Below are 18,164 nucleotides of genomic sequence, written 5' to 3'. Positions count from 1 at the left end.
GGAGCGCAGTATCATACACATTGACAGTTTTGCATTTTAATGGTTATTGACACGTCTAATGATCGTCTGAGCTGAAGGGTGATCGCGGAGGGAAAGATGCATACACCTTCCCCCGGGATGGAAAAATCGCATGTTATTAAACTGATTTTCTCAAGTAAATAAGTCGAATGCCACTACCTGTTACACTGAACATTTCAGAGACTCTTGACAGCGTGACTCATCACAATAGGGAATATGATGGTACATAATGAACGGAGAAGCTAATAGAAACACTGTTCTGAAGTCGCAACACGTGGAGTCAACATGTTACCCCGTCAGTCATTTTCTTCCAGACTTGTGTTCAATCTTCTTCATCCCGAGATTTAATCACGAAGTCACCGCACTTGAAAGCAACGCTCGACTTACTCAGAATATATTTATAATTGTTTACTTGTTTTTCCCTGACTCCTGAATCGATGGGCTCCAATGAGTGAATTCGAGAACTGCACGCATGGATGGATGGATATACGTGTATGTCGTCATGTGTGGGTGTTTGTCAGGGGTCAGCGAACGGGGCTGATTATTGTTCTGCGTTTTACAGGAGTGATCGTGACATCCAGACGCTTCGACAGGGAGCGGCAGAGAGAGTATTCAATTACTGTAACAGCGACTGATTGGGCCGAAGAGCCACTCATCGGCATCTGTCAGCTCACCATCCAGATACTGGACCAGAATGATAACAGCCCCAAGTTTGAGAATTTGCGCTACGAGTGTAAGTTTGGGATGAATGTTATGCGTGCTGGTATCCAGACGAAATATTAACTCAATGACTGAAGTCGGAGCCCAAGCTGGACACTTAATAAGAGAGAAGTATGTTTAAGCTGAAGTGTTTGTTTGTTTTTAATCTGCTCCTCATGTTCTTCTCTGTGGCGGTTTGATTTAAACGAGACTGTGTTTAACCCCTTAACCAGACATTGAGTGACTCTATTTGGAAACTGTCACATCCCTTTTCATTTCCATCAGGCCAACATCTGTTGGTTAAACAGACAATTTTGAAATACATGACAACAAGGTTGAAATATGTATCACTGAGAAATGATCAAAGGAATTGAATCGCTGAGTTGTATGTCTGAGACGACTACTAAGAATGTATAGGTAATAATAGATAGATAATTATATGATATATTGCGTTTCATTTCTTGTACATAAAATCGTGACTGTTGAAGAAAAATACTCGGTGTGCCGGATGTGGCAACGATTGTGTTGAAATGAATCAAAACGTCAACAACTTGTCTTATAAATTGTAAAACCTGTGGGGGATTCGTTCAGTTTTCTAATGGATTTTTATCATTTATTAATGCCGTGTCACTATATTGATTTCCGCTGACTTTAAAAGTGATTGAGCAACACCCTTGGGTGGAAGCTTTTCATTTAGTATTACATTAAATAGCTTCTGAAGGCTTGAGAGTGCAGATGTTTGAAAATGTATCCAGAGAGGGTTTCAATTTGAGAGCATTCACAGTCCAATCCTGGTTTGTTTTATTTATGACGATAATATACAACATATGACATATATATTTATGTATATATATAAGGATCACCAAATTAGTGTTGAATATTTAACAATATGCACAGCATCGTTGATCCTTGACCTTTTATCAGCCTTGTTTTGTGCCCGCGCTCAAACATTTCTCCTCATTGACAAGCAAACTTGAGGGTGTGCGCGTTGTTTCCATCCTCTGCAGATTTCCTGAGAGAAGACACTTCGGTCGGGACCAGTTTCCTCCGGGTGGCGGCTCACGATGACGACTTCGGCACGAACGCGGCGATCACGTACTCCATGTCCCCGGAGCAGCCCGAGTACCTGCAGGTCAACCCGGTCACCGGCTGGGTGTACGTGAACCAGCCCATATCACAGGTTAGCCAAATCGCCGGATCTGTGTCTGCTTGCTCACACACATTCACATAATCACACACACACAAGGATGAGTCACATGGTGGCCTGTGGGTCTGTGTCAACAAAGTTAATGAATGTGCCACCTCGAAGTGCCTTCTGTCTGCAACCACCAATCTCGGGTATGTCTACTCCCAGAGGTGGAAATAACAAAGGGAAAGATCATAGAAGGAGACAAGTAAAGGGTAAACAAATTATTTCAAACACATTTTAACAGCTTAGGACTCCTGCGGTTGCATCTGCTAACTATCGGTCTCTGCTTGGCTCATTTGCAAAAAGAAATGCCGTGTAAATAAAAGAGAAAAAAACAAAAAAAATCCTTTGACCTGTGGACGGCTCGTGAAAAAGACTGTTTTAATGAGTGGCACGTGCCTTAAAGAAGCGAATTATCGCACACAAATACTCTTTGTTCAATGTAAATTCTCCAGCTTTGCTTAATTGGATTGTTTTTGGGGTTTTTTGGTTGTTTTTTTTAATAAAAATGCTTGTTTATTATCTGGGATTGCGATAAGGAGCCTGGCAGCAAGTGGAGGCGACTTGTGTATTTTCAGGCTATTAACAGAGCCACTTTGGAGATGGGAAGATGGGGAGATGAGCTTTTTTTCAAGGGGGGGGGGGGGGGGGGGGTGTTTGCTCAGATCATTCCCCTCTGGATAAATTAAGTAGTCCTTTTCAAAATGTGAATTATTTTACCCATGTAATTGATTATGTTCAATATAAAAAAAACAGCTCTAAAGATTAGAGTGCTGCCATTTCTTTTGATTTCTGTCAACTATCCGATGTAAGGGATTTATTATGTCAAAGTGCCCATTTGTTTAAAGGAACAATGTTCTCTCAACTATCTGTGCTCTTCTTCCTGATTTTCCCTTTTATTTATTTTAAAGAGAATTGTTCTTCGGCTAGAAAACTACAGTATATGGCAGTTTATTATTTAGCATACTTTTTTTTTCACACATTAGTGTTGGAAGTCTCTTGTAATTTAGCTCCTGCATTCATGCATAATTCAAAGTGTTAAGACCAAAACTTTGCCGAACAAAGCTGTTGCATATTTTAAAATGGTTTCAGAAGCTATTTGAATCATCCCTCCCTCTTTGCGCCACGACTGCCGCCATAAAAGCACTTCATTAAATGTTAAATGTCTCAGCTGGTCTGAGACGTTGTTCTATTTAGATTTCCGTCATCACAGTTTCCGATTACAGTGAGAAAGCATCAAGGCCGGATTTTCACACCGCGCTTCACAGTGAAAGTGTGCAGCACGGTTCCCGGTAGAGTCTCGCTATTTCGGTCTGGCGCGGAGGACATAAACCGCCGAACAACGACAGACGCTCTCATGCCCCGTGACAAGCTCAGCCAGAGTCGACCTCATACAGTGTCAGCTCACCGTACAGTGACGCTCCGCACAGTGTTAACCAGAGGGGGGGGGGGGGGGGGGGGGAGAGAGAGAGAGAGAGAGAAGGTTGCTGTGACCGTCGCCAAATTAGTTTTAGGGTATGTTCTTGTTGAGGTCTGTCGCCATTATGGCAAATTTAATTTTCAACCTTTTGAATATTTGCACAAAGTCACTCAGACACTGATTCACTGTAGCAGCAGCCGTAGCAGCTGCTGGGTACACATCTGACACCACAGATTCAAATCTTTGCTCTCTGATTTCAAGCCTTACAAAAGACCTGCACTTGACCACAAATACTAATTGGATTGTCCAGGGAACGGATAATGTAATTTTTTTGAAGCGAAGTGAAACTCCTTTTTATCTGCTCGCTACGGCGGCATGTAATAGAGTCGTTGCGCCTCGATTGTCATTGATAGAATTATACAGCAGAAACGTTTATAGTGTAACAATATAATTAATATTTGGGCAATTTTCCCATTAGCTAAATATTATAACTTTAACTTAATAGACATAAGGGACAAATACAATCTCGATGTCTTTTTAATGTCATTTTTCTTTCAACGGAGTGAGCGCATCGTTGAAGACGGACTCTGTAATTTAGGTAAACAAAGTCTCAAACTATAATAACCTCTAACAGAAAATGGCAGTTTCTGTCAACAAAACCACAAGAGGAGAGGCTTTTCTGCAATCTGTATTATAGCATAATACATTTCTGGATATCTCATACAATCTGTTTTTTTTTTTTTTGAAGCTGATTGTCTAATTAATTGTTTATCGCATAATTAACCGACTTGCTCATTGAGGTTCACACAACAGATTTTGATCCAACGATCAGCTCGTCATGAGCTGATCACTGTTTGTGTCTGCCACAAACCTCTTCACACAACAAAGAGGCTTTATTTAAACAGCCAGCTTTAGTCATTTAGTCTTTATTACCACTATTTGCTTTCACTGGTCTGTTTTTTCCCCCACAAACCATCGCAGCAGCGCCAGCTCCAGAGGTCCAAATGTTATTCAGATTAAAATATATCAAGAGGATTCATGAGCTGATAGTGTCGTGCTTTTTAAACAATTTGACTATGCTATGTATTTAAAGCAAGTAGTGTGTTTATTTGTGAGTCAATTTGTGACAAAAGTTCTTGTAGGGGATTAAGCCTTTTTCCAATGTGTTTACCAAAATCAAAGTTGCTAAAGTTCACAAACATTAACTTTGAGAGCCAAGCATCAGCATTTTTGTTATATAAGTTTACTGCTGAACAAATGAAACGGGTGGAATCCTTCTTCACACTGTTATTCTCATGAAGTTGCAATATTACCGTTTCCATGAATGATTGACCCATCACACTCCTATGACACGCCGGGAATCATCATTCATTTTGACGTTTTTTGTTTTTTTTTCCCCCCTTGGAGAGTGAAATATTACCACGGTTGACGCTTTGCTTTGCTTTCGCCCGACAAATGACACGAGGATTCCAGCTGGTGACGGCGTGAACGGGCCCCCGCTAACTCACAACTTGTCCCCACTGATCACAGAGGACCTACATTACGCGGGACGTCATCGCGGCTGACGGGGGAAATCGAAACACGTCGGTGGAGCTGGCAGTCACCATCACCAACGTGAAGAACCAGCCGCCGCAGTGGGAGGAGGGCGGCTACAGCGTTGTCATCGCTGAAAACACGGCCAGGGACACACCCATAGCGGTACGTGGTGCCTCGGAACTGTACCGTATTTACCGCACTATAAGGCGCACCTAAATACCTCAAATTTTCTCAAAAGCTGCCAGTGCGCCTTATAACCCGGTGCGCCTTATATATGGAAGAATTGCTCTACTCGAGACTGCTATTTGACAGCTGAACAACCAGAAGCTTTTATTTTGACAACTCTAACTTCGCAACCGGATCTTCAGAGCGGACCACACTCCACACAACACATTCATCACTCATGGTTGCACACCAACATTCTAACAAACCAAAATAAACTAGATGAAATAATTACTCCCTAAACTGGGGAACAAAAACACAGCATAAACACAATCAACACAATACCAAGCCCAACAACAACAACCCACAATAACCTCCAACAACACAAAACATGAATTCCCATCATGCCTTGCATCCTGAGCTCCTCAGTGCAGCCGATAGCTGCAATGCATTATGGGAGTTTCTGTTTGTGGTGTTTTAAATGCAATTATTGGGGGTTCTATTTGGTTTGTGCTGTCGGTAATGATTGTGTTGTGTTGTGTTTTTGTTGCTTAGTTCATGTAGTTTAGTTTATTACCGGTAGTTGTAGGTTGTCGACCAGCAGTGAAGAAGGTTTTGTGTGTAGTGTCGTCCTGGCATAGGCTGCAGGTAGGACTATCAAAGTAAAGTGTGTGCACCTCTCTGGGTGTTGGAATCAGTGGAAAATGTAACCTAGTGTCTTTGAGCTATAAAGGTTGCTGACCACCGGTCTATTCCATGTGCCTCATAATGCGGTGCGCCTTATATATGAACAAAGTTGTAAATTATGTCAATCAATGTAGGTGCGCCTTATAATCCGGTGCGCCTTATGGTGCGGAAAATACGGTATTTGCTCGCACTCTGCCCGACCTCACCGCACTTGGTGTCGAGCCTGTTCGTGTGACTTGCCGTTCTGAAACGCCGTGATCGCATCAGTCAAATGTTTATAAGCTGCACTGGTGCACATTCTTGGGCATTGGTTAGTTATCTCTGTGCTGCGCCAGTACTCTCTTGAAAGTTTGTCAGTGTTTTGAAAAACCTGTGTTTTAGCTTGACGCTGGAGGAGAAAGCTGACACCGAGTTGCATGGGCTAAGCAAGTTTCATGGCTGCGGGCTAATTAAACCCATTCAAAATGTCTCCTTTGATGTGAAAAATATATAGCTGTCAATCTGGAGAGCACAGAAATCCACCCCCCCCCCCCCTTTTTTTTCCAAGGTCTTCACAAAGGGATTCACTTTGAGATAAGAGGTTATCTCAGGGCTCAGATAGCTTCTCTCTTTCATCCTTCCATATTTCTTACTCAGTTAATCGATAGTTTAAAGTAAATGTATTCCAAACTTGACAAAACCTGCACTTTGTTAAGCTGCATACTTCAAATTCAGCCTGACCTAGCTCTTATGTAGCATAAATGTTACCTGAATGGAATAACTTGGCATTTCCGGGAGTGTATAGACATTGTCTTGACTTGCACGATGGGGCTGATACCACTCTTCTGTCTGCCATTAATTATATAGCTATAGCCCGCAGCCTGTCAGCTTAGCTCAGCAAAAAAGAGAGAAAACTCACTACTAACCTGGCTCCGTCCAAAGAACTGTGCCTACCAGCGGTCCCGAAAACCCGCTAATTAACAAACTGTATTCAATTTGTTTTGACAGACTAATTCTTTCCTCTATTAACAGCCTTTAAACTTTGCTTTGAAAATGGCCTCGCTATAGTTTATGAAAACAAAATTGCATGTAACATCTTTCATCTAATTCATATTTGGGTAATTTTTCATTTAACAAAATATTATATCGACAAATGAATAAAGGGCCAATACAATCAGGGTTTGTTTTAAATATAATTTTTCCTTCAACTAATGTTGGAGATGGATTTTAATTTATGTAAACAAACTCAAATGTAGTAACCTCAGAGAAAATTTTTGTTAGATTTTTTTTTAATTTCAACAAAATCACAAAAAGTGCATGAGCGTATTTACTAGCATGTTATCATTTAAATCAGGGGTGTCAAACATAAGGCCCGTGGACCAAAAACTGCACTGCAAGAGGCTTCAAACCGGCCAAACCACCAATCAAAATTATAAAAAAATCTTTCCTTAAAATGATCTAAAGTTGCTCGCAAACTAGACTTATGCCGTGTTATCAGGATGTGTCTGTAAAAACACCCATAATGCAACAGCATTATGGAAGCTTTTGGGACATTTCAACTGTATTTTACATCAGACGGTTTCATTAAAAATTTACTTTATGTTGAAATGGTAGTCATTTCCGCTGGCAATTGTTTCGTTTTGTGAAAATACAGACATTTCCATCAAGTAAACTTTGCAACACAGCCAAGAAAAGCTTTAAAGTTTAAATTTAAAGCTTTTTGTGGCACTATTTCACCGGTCCGGCACACTCGGGACGAAATTGGTCCGTATGTGGCCAAATGAAGAACACATTCAAGTCAAGCTTGAACCTCGAGCCAAAGACCTAAATCACAGGGAACAGCCAGTTCCACCCTGTCCAAAACTTTAAAATATAAAACCCTATCATCACCTCCAAAGCACACAAATCTGCACTATAACATTTGTGACTTTCATCTGCTGAAGAAGTTATTTTTCAAAAAAATGTTTTCAAAGCTGAGGATTTCATTTAAAGTTAAATGCTTTAATTATGTCTTGGCGGGACTCGCTGACCTCATGGAGTCTTGTTACAACTGGTAAATTGCCAGGCACTCGGTGGGACGTGTAATGGACATAAGAGCGGTATCAATTTTCCCAGCAAGACGGCACATTTTTCAAAGCGTCAGACTGCAGCCTGAGACGTGAGAGGCGAGACACAACCGTGTTCTACACCCGCCGATATGTATGTACGCTATAGGGAAATGAGAGGAACAACAAACATAGTGGTCGGCATACAAATGTCACACACACACACAAACACACGCACACACACACACACACACACACACACACACACACACACTAATGAAACACTTTCTTTGAAGTTTACACTGTCAGATCTTTGGGGTTTATCTGATCCGGTCTCTTTTCACACCGCGCAAACATGGTTCTGGAACATAGCGAAGCGAGATTGACAATGTTTGATTCATTTCTTAGATTTCAAGGTATTTATTAAGATCTGTGTGGGGCTGTGCCCAGAACTGAGAAGAACCAGAGGAACACACTGAACATGACACTTTGATTGAGCATTGTTTGTTTTTTTCATAGGTTGTAATAGAACATTTTTGAAAAAAAGAGAGAGAGAGATCTGATTCAAAGAAATTGTTATTTGAGCCCAACTATAAAGGGATTTTCATTACACAAACAACAAGCAGTCGCAGATTAAATATGGACGCTACTGCTTAGAAATGTTTGTAGTTTTCATCTTGAAATGTCGGGCTTTTGTTGTTATTTTCAGAGACTCGGTGCCTGATCACCTCACGGAGGTTTGATCCATTATCAGGGCGCGGAGGATTACGTCAGACGGGTCCACAAAGTAATATGCACAATCTATTTAGTGTGTTTACCTTAATGAATATGCAATATCAAGAGCGCCGTCAAGAACATGCAAAATACGGGGACGCTATATGGGTGGATTAATTTAAAGCATCTATGATGTCTAAATGTACTTGCGGTGTTTATGGCCTGCACATAACACACTTAAAAGGACGGTGAAGATGGGCTCGTCCTTCAGCAGGGACTGCTGCTGTTTGTGGACTGAGAGGAATTTCTGGAGCTGCATTCATAGTGGACATGAGCAGTAGCGCCACGCCACATCAAACACTCTTGTTTTCACACGTCGCCAATCTATTATTCCTGATTGATCACCGGCTAAACACAAAAAATAAACATGCAATTCGGACCGCTTTATTTGGGATCCTAGCGAATCAGGCTCCTATTGTCACATTAACTACTTCCATTCAAGCCGACACGGGATGGATTTTAAGTCGTCGCCTTCTTTTTTACCAAAATGTTTCACAAAAGCTTGAAAGGTAAGCGAGAGAATTGTTGGCAGCGGGTAATCGTGTGGTTCGGCTTGGGGGAAAAAAAAAAAAGAAAAAAAAAAACCCACGAGGAAAATCAACAGATTTTTGTCTTATTTATTCCAGCCAGCCTTCTTTTCTGCTTCATGTGTCAGCCTGCTCTAATTTTGCGACAAACCGAGTCGAAAGCTTCCATCCAAGGAGAGTCACGATCCGATTTTTTTTTTTTGTCCTCCACTCAGACGATCAAAGCCACGTCTCAGCTGGGTGACCCCAGGGTGACGTACAACCTGGAGGACGGGATGGTCCCTGAAACCAACATGCCGGTTCGCTTCTACCTGTCCCCCAACCGCGAGGACGGCTCCGCTTCCATCCTGGTGTCCGAACCGCTGGACTACGAGACCACGCCGTTTTTCTCCCTCCGCGTCCGGGCGCAGAACGTCGCCGCCGTGCCCCTGGCGGCTTTCACGACAGTTTACGTGAACGTGACAGGTATCATTTTCTCTTCGATATGTCATTTTCACACGTTCGGCGGACCGTATTGTTCCAGGAGCACAATTTTACTAAAATGTTTCAATTGTATGTTCAGACCCAGTGTCGCTATCCCATTATTGCATTTATAAATTGTGCTCCAGTAACAGTGTGGATAAGTTGAAAAGGAAAGCCCAAAGGCTAAAGCTTCTGATGCTAGAAAATGGTATATTGAATTACCGTGTAGAAATCCAGACGTCATTATTCTCCCGTTAACTCTCTGTTTTCCCCAGATGTCAACGACAACGTGCCATTTTTCACATCTTCCATCTACGAGGCGTCGGTCACTGAGGGGGCCCAAATGGGGACTTCGGTTCTCCAAGTGTCTGCCCACGACAAAGACCTGGGTCTTAATGGAGAGGTGTGTGTGTGTGTGTGTGTGTGATGATTTACGGCGCTTATGTCCACGTTGCGGGGCTGCATCTGCGAGGAGACGAGATTTAGGAGGAATCGCAGACTGTTGCTTTGTCAAACCATGCATGGCGCACTACAAGGGCCATTATGTAACATCACACCACAGTCCCACCGGTGCGGAAGCTTTTGTTCCGGAGTTGTCAGAGCGCTGTCAGGGTGGCGTTTTGGAGCCGCGCCGACAGCCGTCTGACTGACTGTGACAGTCGTGGTGGGACTGAGTGTTTGGAGTGTAATGAGAAAACAGACGGGGAGTACGATAGAGACCTGGGTATTGGCATTTTCAGCCACGGAGCCCACATTTTCAGCGGGTCACTGCTCGAAGGTGTGCGTCATATTAATAATACGTGAACCTCTCGCTCCGCAGATCACCTACACTCTGCTCAGTGACAGCAGTGGCGACCACCACCTGTTTCGTATTGACCCCGAATTTGGGCTCATTTACACGGAAGCGGTGTTCGACCGTGAGGCCCGGAGCTCCTACCTGCTGGAGGTTCAGTCAGAAGACGGGCAGGAGTCGGCGCGACCTGGCAAGAACAGACAGCCAAACACAGGTGAGCAACGACGTGGATCTACGGACGAATGCATGGGAACTAACCAGTGGATGGTTACGAGATGTTTTTGCCTCCCTTACACTTGCTTGTATTAGTTTTAAACTGTCTTTTAGCACAACTTCGCTCCCTCAGATCAATCTGATTGTGACCTCCCAGAAGTTTTCCGAAAGTAAAATCTTGCATATCAGTTGCATCGCGAAAAATCATGCTCCTACACCCAGTCACACACAATCCAATAATCCAATGTTTCACTGCTCGCACTGTGTTCCACGTCTGTCCAAGAATTTAATTTCTCCATGAGTCAGTGCATCAATACAACTCTTTATCTATTCTATCCAGATATAATCGTATGGGGCTGCAGTCCATCTTAGGTCCTGTTTACATGACAAATTTTCAAGTTTCTCATCGCTTTTGCCTTTTTTGTCTGCCCACGTATTTGTCTAAAGGATATAAAACGAAACCTCTTAAAATGCTTTTCGGTAGAATCTCTTTTAGTTGTTTTGTTTTTTCAACTGAGCCTACCAGCTGTTTCTTTAGTTCCCCACATTTGCAGGTTATTACTTATTGCCTCTCATTTACCATAACGAAATTGTTGTATCAGTCTTCTCAACTTGATTCTCATCAAGAAACTACATTGTCGCTCATGTGAAAATGTCAAACCATTCCTTAAGGACATTTCTATGTCCCTTCTCTAATTACTATTCTGTTAAAATGTTCCAGAAAATAATTGAGAGGTACTTCATATTTTGTGTGTCCTTCTTTAGTCATACTGTGGCTGTTGTCACAGCTTAATAAACTACATGAGGTTGAAGACTTAACTTTGAGGTGACCTCGGCTCTGCTATAATGCTTTTTTGATGCAGGATTCTTTTTTTTTTCTTTCTTTTTTTTCCCCCCTCTATAGCCTGCAGGGCAATACTGAAACGGTAAACCGTGAGGAGTGCTTCCTCTGTGCCCTGTGTTTTAAACACACTGCACTGACATTGCATTCATTTACACCTTGGGATTGACTTTGAAAAGTGAATCTTAATTTGATTGATTCCGCTGCCATGACCAGGCAGCCTCGCACTCCTCCGGGTGAAAATAGTTTGCAGATTACCTCGCGCTTCAATTTAAAAAAAAAAAAACATTTTCCTTTCGAGCAAACTTCTTCTGGCTTTTAATTTTCTCATGCTCAGTGTTTACTCGGTATACCTCGCGCGTTTGTTCGCCATGTCGCCCGTGTGACATTTGGGGCGGCCGTGAAATCCCGGCTCAGATGCGAAGTGACGTAACGCGACTTTTTGTATTCAGAGGTCGTTGGTATTTTGCCGTGAAAAGAGGTATTAGGGGGTACAGGTTAATGCTTTGGAGCAGCAAAACCCCGTCTCCAGGGTTGCCAGGGCTGCTTAGCATTCGCGATGAGCCTGAGCATGTGCCTACGTATCTACCGGTTCCAGAAGGGCTCATCTCCGCTGCAAACAGTACCTGTCTCTCTGTCACCCCTGGGATGTACCAAGAGGAGGAGTGAAATGTAAAAACAACCGGAGAAAATCAAGCCACACATTCCACCGTCATTTATTATTGCCACGGCTTCAAATTAACATGTCAGCCATGTGCTCTGCGAGATGATAATTTACTCTTCCCAACTAAAGAAATAAACACTGTAATGAGGAAGCCGCAGATCCGATGCAAACAGTTGTCGCCTTATAAATATTTAACCTTCCCAGTAGAGAGGTTCTTTATCTACTCTCGACAACAACAAAAAAAAAAAAAAAAAAAAAATGGTTTAGCCCCATTACGGTTATTCTTTCTGTTGAATACAGTTACCCCTGTTAAAACAATAAACTCTTGACAAAATGAATAATTTATGTAATTTACAGCAAATCTTTGTGAATAATGTTTTCTCTAATTTCCATGTCAGCGAGTCGCATTGCGTCGGGTTAAGTGCCTCTTCTCCGCTAAACAGTGATGATGAATTGCAGAATCAATAAACAGATGGGTTGACGCTAACGCGCATGAAGTGTCGCCCGAATTCTGTGTGTGTGTGTGACTGTGTGTGTGTGTGTCTGCGTGCGTTCGCCATGTCGTTTAATCTTCTGCCGTTCCGTCATTCTTGCAGACACAGCGTATGTGAGGGTTTTCATCAGCGACGTCAATGACAACAAACCGCTCTTTGCTCAGCGGCTGTATGAAGTCGGCGTTGATGAGAATGCAGATGTGGGCCTTGCCATTGTCACCGTCAGTGCTAATGATGAGGATGAAGGTACGGATGACAAGGCGGCAGTCTCAAGAGGTCCCAGAGAGATTTTTTTTTTTTTTTTTTACTGATGCCACTTTCTAGAAATACGGGTCAAAGAAATTAGCCAACTGGAAGCAATACAAACGTTTTTTTGTGGGATTCATGGAAACTTTACAACTTCTTCAGCACTTCACACCAGACTCTTATTTTGGGAATAATAACAGTATTTTGTCAGTCTAGCAGTCAGTTTTTCAGTGAGTTGTGTGCCAAGTAGGCACCTTTTTTTTTTTTTTACACCCCCCCCCCTAACATTGCGTGTATTTGTAGCAGTATGCATGAAGTGACCCTCTGGGCAGTCGTTTCCAATCTGGCGTCGGCTTCACAGAAATTATGCAGCTGAAATGAAGCGGCGTGCTAGATTTACTCGTCATTTGAGTGCTTGGCAACGCAATGTAGCACATATGTTCCAAAAAAGAGTGACACGCTCCCACACAGTAGGTGGGCGGGATTTAAGCAATAAAGCAGTTGCTCATCCTGCACAAAGCAGCCGCCTAAGATCCCTTTATCAGGCATGTTTAGGTCCGTTAATCAAGTATTTATGGAGAGCGGGGGTGCAGCTTAGGCTGGGCTGCTCCACTAATGATGAATAGCCGTGGTCTAACACCCCCCCCCCCCCCCCCCCCCGCCACCAACATTAAAGTTACAATAGTGTTGTACTTTCTCCTAAGAGGCTATGCTCAATCTGTCTTGTTTCAAAACTCCACCCTGGGTTTGAGTGCTGTAAGCCTGCCAGAGCCCTGTGGGAGACCGGGAGCACTTAGTCAGTTAGGGTTGTGTTAATAGTAGAGATTAGTGTATTTACATGGGATTGTAGCTACTTTAACCCAACAAAATGATTGAAAGTAAAGGCTGTACATTCCAGGAGCTTATCTAATCCATTCCGGTGTTAAACCGCCAGATTGGACAGTCTCCGAGGAGACGCACCAGATAAGTTCAGATATTGACTTCGTTTTCACTAAACTACACCCCCCTATCCTCTCACAAGAAGCCTCAATATCACTCCCCTGAGGGCTCTATCACAGTGCATTTTGCTGCTTTTACTCTCACGCCTCCTTTTACTTTTCTCGCCACCCTTTTCTTAATTAGTTCCTGATTAAAGCCAAGGAGACGAGGTACAAAGTTTTCATTTAATTAAGTAATCAAAACAAGAAAGGGATACATGAAAACCTACTAATGCCAAGGTCTTAGAGGAGATGAGGCGTAAGACCCTCATGGTTACACCCTGCTGTTGTCGTAGGACTGTCGCGACCGACGAGCGGAAAGGAAACTGGGGGGGCGGAAAAAGAGATTCAAGAATTAAAGACTTCAGCAGCTGTTTTATTCAAATGCTCCCGATCATGCCTTTTGTAATTCCTGCTGCAGGGGCCAACGCCAAGCTGCGCTACCAGATCACATCTGGCAACAAAGGTGGCGTTTTTGACATCGAGCCAGAAGTGGGGACGATTTTCATCGCTCAGCCGCTGGACTACGAGCAGCAGAAGAGATACAAGCTCCTGGTCCTCGCCTCAGACGGGAAGTGGGAAGACTACGCCGCGGTGGTGGTGACCGTGGTGAACAAGAACGACGAGGCGCCCGTGTTTTCCATGAACGAGTACTACGGATCCGTCACAGAGGAGCTTGATGGATCACCTGTGTTTGTGCTACAGGTAAGAAATTCAGTTTCTCAACTGATATAGAGAGGATGTGATTTGTTTCAAAACAAGAGGCGGGGATGTTTCTGGATGTATGATGGTTGTATGCAGTGTATATTTCTTGCAAATGTGACGTGATAAAGAGGTGCGAAGTGGGATTTCTACTAGCCATCCATCTAGCCATACATCATCTCCACCGTTTTAGCGAAGCCTTGAAGACAATCCCAGCCAACGATGAGCAAAGGTAGGAAAGGTTAGTCCTGTGGTGTCAAACATAAGGCTTGTGGGCCAAAAGCAGCCTGCAAGAGGATCTAATCCAGCCCCTCAAACCACCAAGCAAACTGTAAAAAAAAATGTCTTAAGAGCAGTGACACAATAACCAGAATTCGCCTCAAAACCATGCAGTCAGGGAGATTTTGTCAAAACACACATAATGCAACAAATGTAGGAAAGTTTTTTTTTTTGACATTGCACTGTATTTTTCCACCAGGTTTCATAAAAAAAAAAAAAAAAAAATTGAGATTGTATTAATTTTGGGTAGTAATTGTTTGGTTTTGACATTTTCATCATGTATACTCTGCACCCAAACAAAGAAAAATGTCAAGTTTAAGCTAAACAGTTATTATTTAATCGGTCTGACCTGCTCAAGAGGAAATTAGTCTGTATGAGGCCACTGAATTAAAATGTGTTTGGCACTGCTGGCTTAGTGTATCAAGGAAAATATAGAGTAGCGGACAGTTATTCACACACACAGTATAGCTTCAAATGCATGTTTTTGGACTGTGGGAGGAAACAGGGAAACTCGTAGAAAAATCTCCATATGTTCCCAATCTGGACTCAAACCATTGACTTCCTTTGATGCTTGAGGCGAGAGTGCTTAACCAACACTCCTCTGTGTGTTAGAATATAAATACTTTAATTATCCTCGGAAATTCTCGCATTTGTACTCTCAATAAAGGCGAAGATATTATAAAGCATTGACAGCACTCACTCATAAAAAGTGCATAACAATTGTTGCAGAGCTATATATAAAGATTTTCTAGGCGTTCAATAATAACGGCATATAGCTACCACGTCTCCTTAAATACCTTTTAGTCTCTGTGAAGCCCAACAGCCATTAATAGTAATACCTTTTAATGGGAAATACATTAGGAAGCCCTGCATTTAGCCAAATAGAACAAATATGACTTAACAAGAGACGATGTATGTGATCTCAGCGGTATTAGGGTGACTTTCACTCCTGATGGGTGAGAACTGGCAGCCCTGCTTTAATAAGTATTAAAATACATTTATTTAATGTAACTTTAATCTATGAAGGGGGGATAAGTATTACCCATCTGTGGTAAAAAAAAAAAAAAAAAAATACAAAAATTATAATCCACCAAAATGGGGGACACATAAACCACCTCTGGAAAATCACACCCTGGTTACAGCTGAGACTTATGTTTTGTAATTATCCTGATCGTGCTTTTTTTTTTTTTAAGTCGCCAGCTTTTGGAGATTTATTTTCTGTTTTGAAATGTTTCCAATTTAATGTGAATGTTACTTCAGTGTATCTGCCGCCACTCTTTCAGCTGGAAAAACCCGAAACGTGATGCAAAGTGAATTTCACAGAGTTACAGAGACACATGTGATTTCAGAAGGGGGAAGTGTGCTGTGAGGCTGTCGGAGCCACTGTGTGGCCTGATGCAAGAAACCTGTCTGATCAGAGCCCATTGCTTTAATTTAGGTGGTCTGAAAGGAAACTCAGTAAGTGCAAACACTTAAATAGGCTGTCTGGAAAATCCTAAAGCAAAGAAGACTTGGGTGACGGTCGAAAAGAGATAAGAGGAAGCCATAATTTGGGTCTGACTGGATGAATGAATATCCATTTTCTCATAGAGTTGTCTTCATCTCTCCAGGTGACGGCGACTGACCCGGACAAAGATGCAGATCAAGGCGCAATACGGTATTCTATCCATGGTCAAGGGGCAGAGTCGCATTTCATGATCAACGACATCACGGGGGAGATGTATGCCCAGCGCACGATGGACCGAGAAGATCGTGCTGTCTGGCGCTTTGTTGTCATGGCGACGGACGAGGAGGGCGAGGGACTCACTGGCTTCACGGATGTTATTATCAACGTGTGGGACATAAATGACAATGCCCCCACCTTCTCCTGTGCACCTGATAATTGCCACAGCAGCATAGCGGAGAACTCCCCTCCCGGAACGTTTGTTGTGGAAATGACGGCGGTGGACCTTGACGACGCAGCCGTGGGCCAAAATGCAATCCTCGCCTACCGGATCACTGAGAATGCACAAAGCACAAACAACCAAGACCTTTTTGCTATTGACTCCAGCACTGGCACCATATCGGTGGCAGCCGAGGGTCTGGACCGAGAGTTAGCTGACAGCCACCAACTGGTAGTGGAGGCCAGGGACGGCGGGGGTATGACAGGCACGGCGACCGTCGCCGTGCTCGTGACGGACATCAATGACCATGTGCCAAAGTTTAAAGAGGACTGGTGTGGCGCTCGCGTGCCCGAGAGCACAGATGAAGACGCTTCTATTCTGGAGCTGAGCGCTCTGGACCCCGACGCTGGCAGATATGGACATCTGGCTTTCAGTGTGGTGGCAGGAGACACAGAGCAGCGATTCTACATGGTTAGTCACAGGCTGGAGCAGACTGGCACTCTGAAATTGAAGAAAAAGCTGGACTTTGAACGGCCTGGAGAGCAGCGATTTAACCTCACGGTCAAGGTGGAGGATTCTGACTTTTCGAGCGTGATCCACTGTGTGGTTCTGGTGGAGGACGAGAATGACAATGCCCCCGTGTTCACCCCAAACTCTCACCTGCTGTCACCTCTGCCCGAGGACGTGAGCGTGGGGACCAGCATCATTCAGGTCGCGGCTGCAGACTCTGACTCGGGACAGAATGGGGACGTTTTGTACAGCCTCCTCCCGCAGTCGGACCCTTACGAACAATTTACAGTCAGTCGCGCCGGCGTCGTCACGGTCCTGAGGCCGCTGGATCGGGAGACGGTGGCGGGATACGAGCTGGTCATACTGGCGACAGACCGTGGCACGCCGGCACTGACCGGCAGTGTCACGGTCCAGTTGCCGTTGCTCGACGTGAACGACAACGGGCCGGAGTTGGAGGCGGCCTACACCCCGGTTCTGTGGGAGAACAGTCCAGCACCTCAGGTGGTCTGGTTCAACCGGACTTCAACTCTGCTTCACATCATGGACCGGGACACCCCAGAGCACGGGGCGCCCTTCATTCTCTCCCTGCCCCCTGCGTACTCTGTGGACTTCCACCTGCAGGACCACGGGAACGGCTCGGCCACGCTCACCACGTTGCGGCAGTTCGACAGGGAACGACAGAAAGAGTACCTTTTGCCTCTGATCATGATTGACAGCGGCGTCCCCCCAATGACGGCGACGAACACGCTCACCATCACAATAGGCGACCAAAACGATAATGCCCATCAGGCAGGAGAGAAGGACATCTACGTTCACAGCCGCAAGGGTGAGTTGCTCACTTCTGCTTATTTTGCTCTCTTTTCTTGCTGTTTGTGCTCCAACAATTTGCTGGCAGGTCTTGACTGAGGAGGGGAAAACTAAGGTTTCAGCTGAGGGAGGGGGGGAAAAAAAAGTTTTCACTTCCATACCTTCCTAGTGTTGTGTAGAATTCATAATTGTTCCCCTCTTTTTACATTCCAACACTGTTTTGTTATGGTAATACCGTTGTCAAATCCTTTCCCGAG

The 18,164-nt window shown here is 43.8% G+C and overlaps 1 protein-coding gene across 1 annotated transcript in view; it reads left to right on the top strand.

Annotated features, from left to right (window-relative positions):
• Window positions 1-18,164, top strand: part of LOC308136730 (neural-cadherin-like) — a gene marked incomplete at both ends in the record, with an annotated part of 103,513 nt that overhangs the window by 48,485 nt on the left and 36,864 nt on the right. Inside the window, 9 exons of the mRNA XM_080505197.1 lie at window positions 581-751; window positions 1,725-1,897; window positions 4,857-5,024; window positions 9,252-9,501; window positions 9,774-9,901; window positions 10,319-10,505; window positions 12,606-12,749; window positions 14,148-14,431; window positions 16,318-17,926. Of these exons, the coding sequence (XP_080361323.1) occupies window positions 581-751; window positions 1,725-1,897; window positions 4,857-5,024; window positions 9,252-9,501; window positions 9,774-9,901; window positions 10,319-10,505; window positions 12,606-12,749; window positions 14,148-14,431; window positions 16,318-17,926 (3,114 nt within the window). The remainder of the gene's footprint in view (window positions 1-580; window positions 752-1,724; window positions 1,898-4,856; window positions 5,025-9,251; window positions 9,502-9,773; window positions 9,902-10,318; window positions 10,506-12,605; window positions 12,750-14,147; window positions 14,432-16,317; window positions 17,927-18,164) is intronic.

Source organism: Blennius ocellaris (genome assembly GCF_963422515.1).
Source record: "Blennius ocellaris genome assembly, chromosome: 11".
NCBI classification, from domain to species: Eukaryota; Metazoa; Chordata; class Actinopteri; order Blenniiformes; family Blenniidae; genus Blennius; species Blennius ocellaris.
Note: the sequence above shows the minus strand (reverse complement) of the source record. Positions and strands in the feature narration are given on the sequence as shown.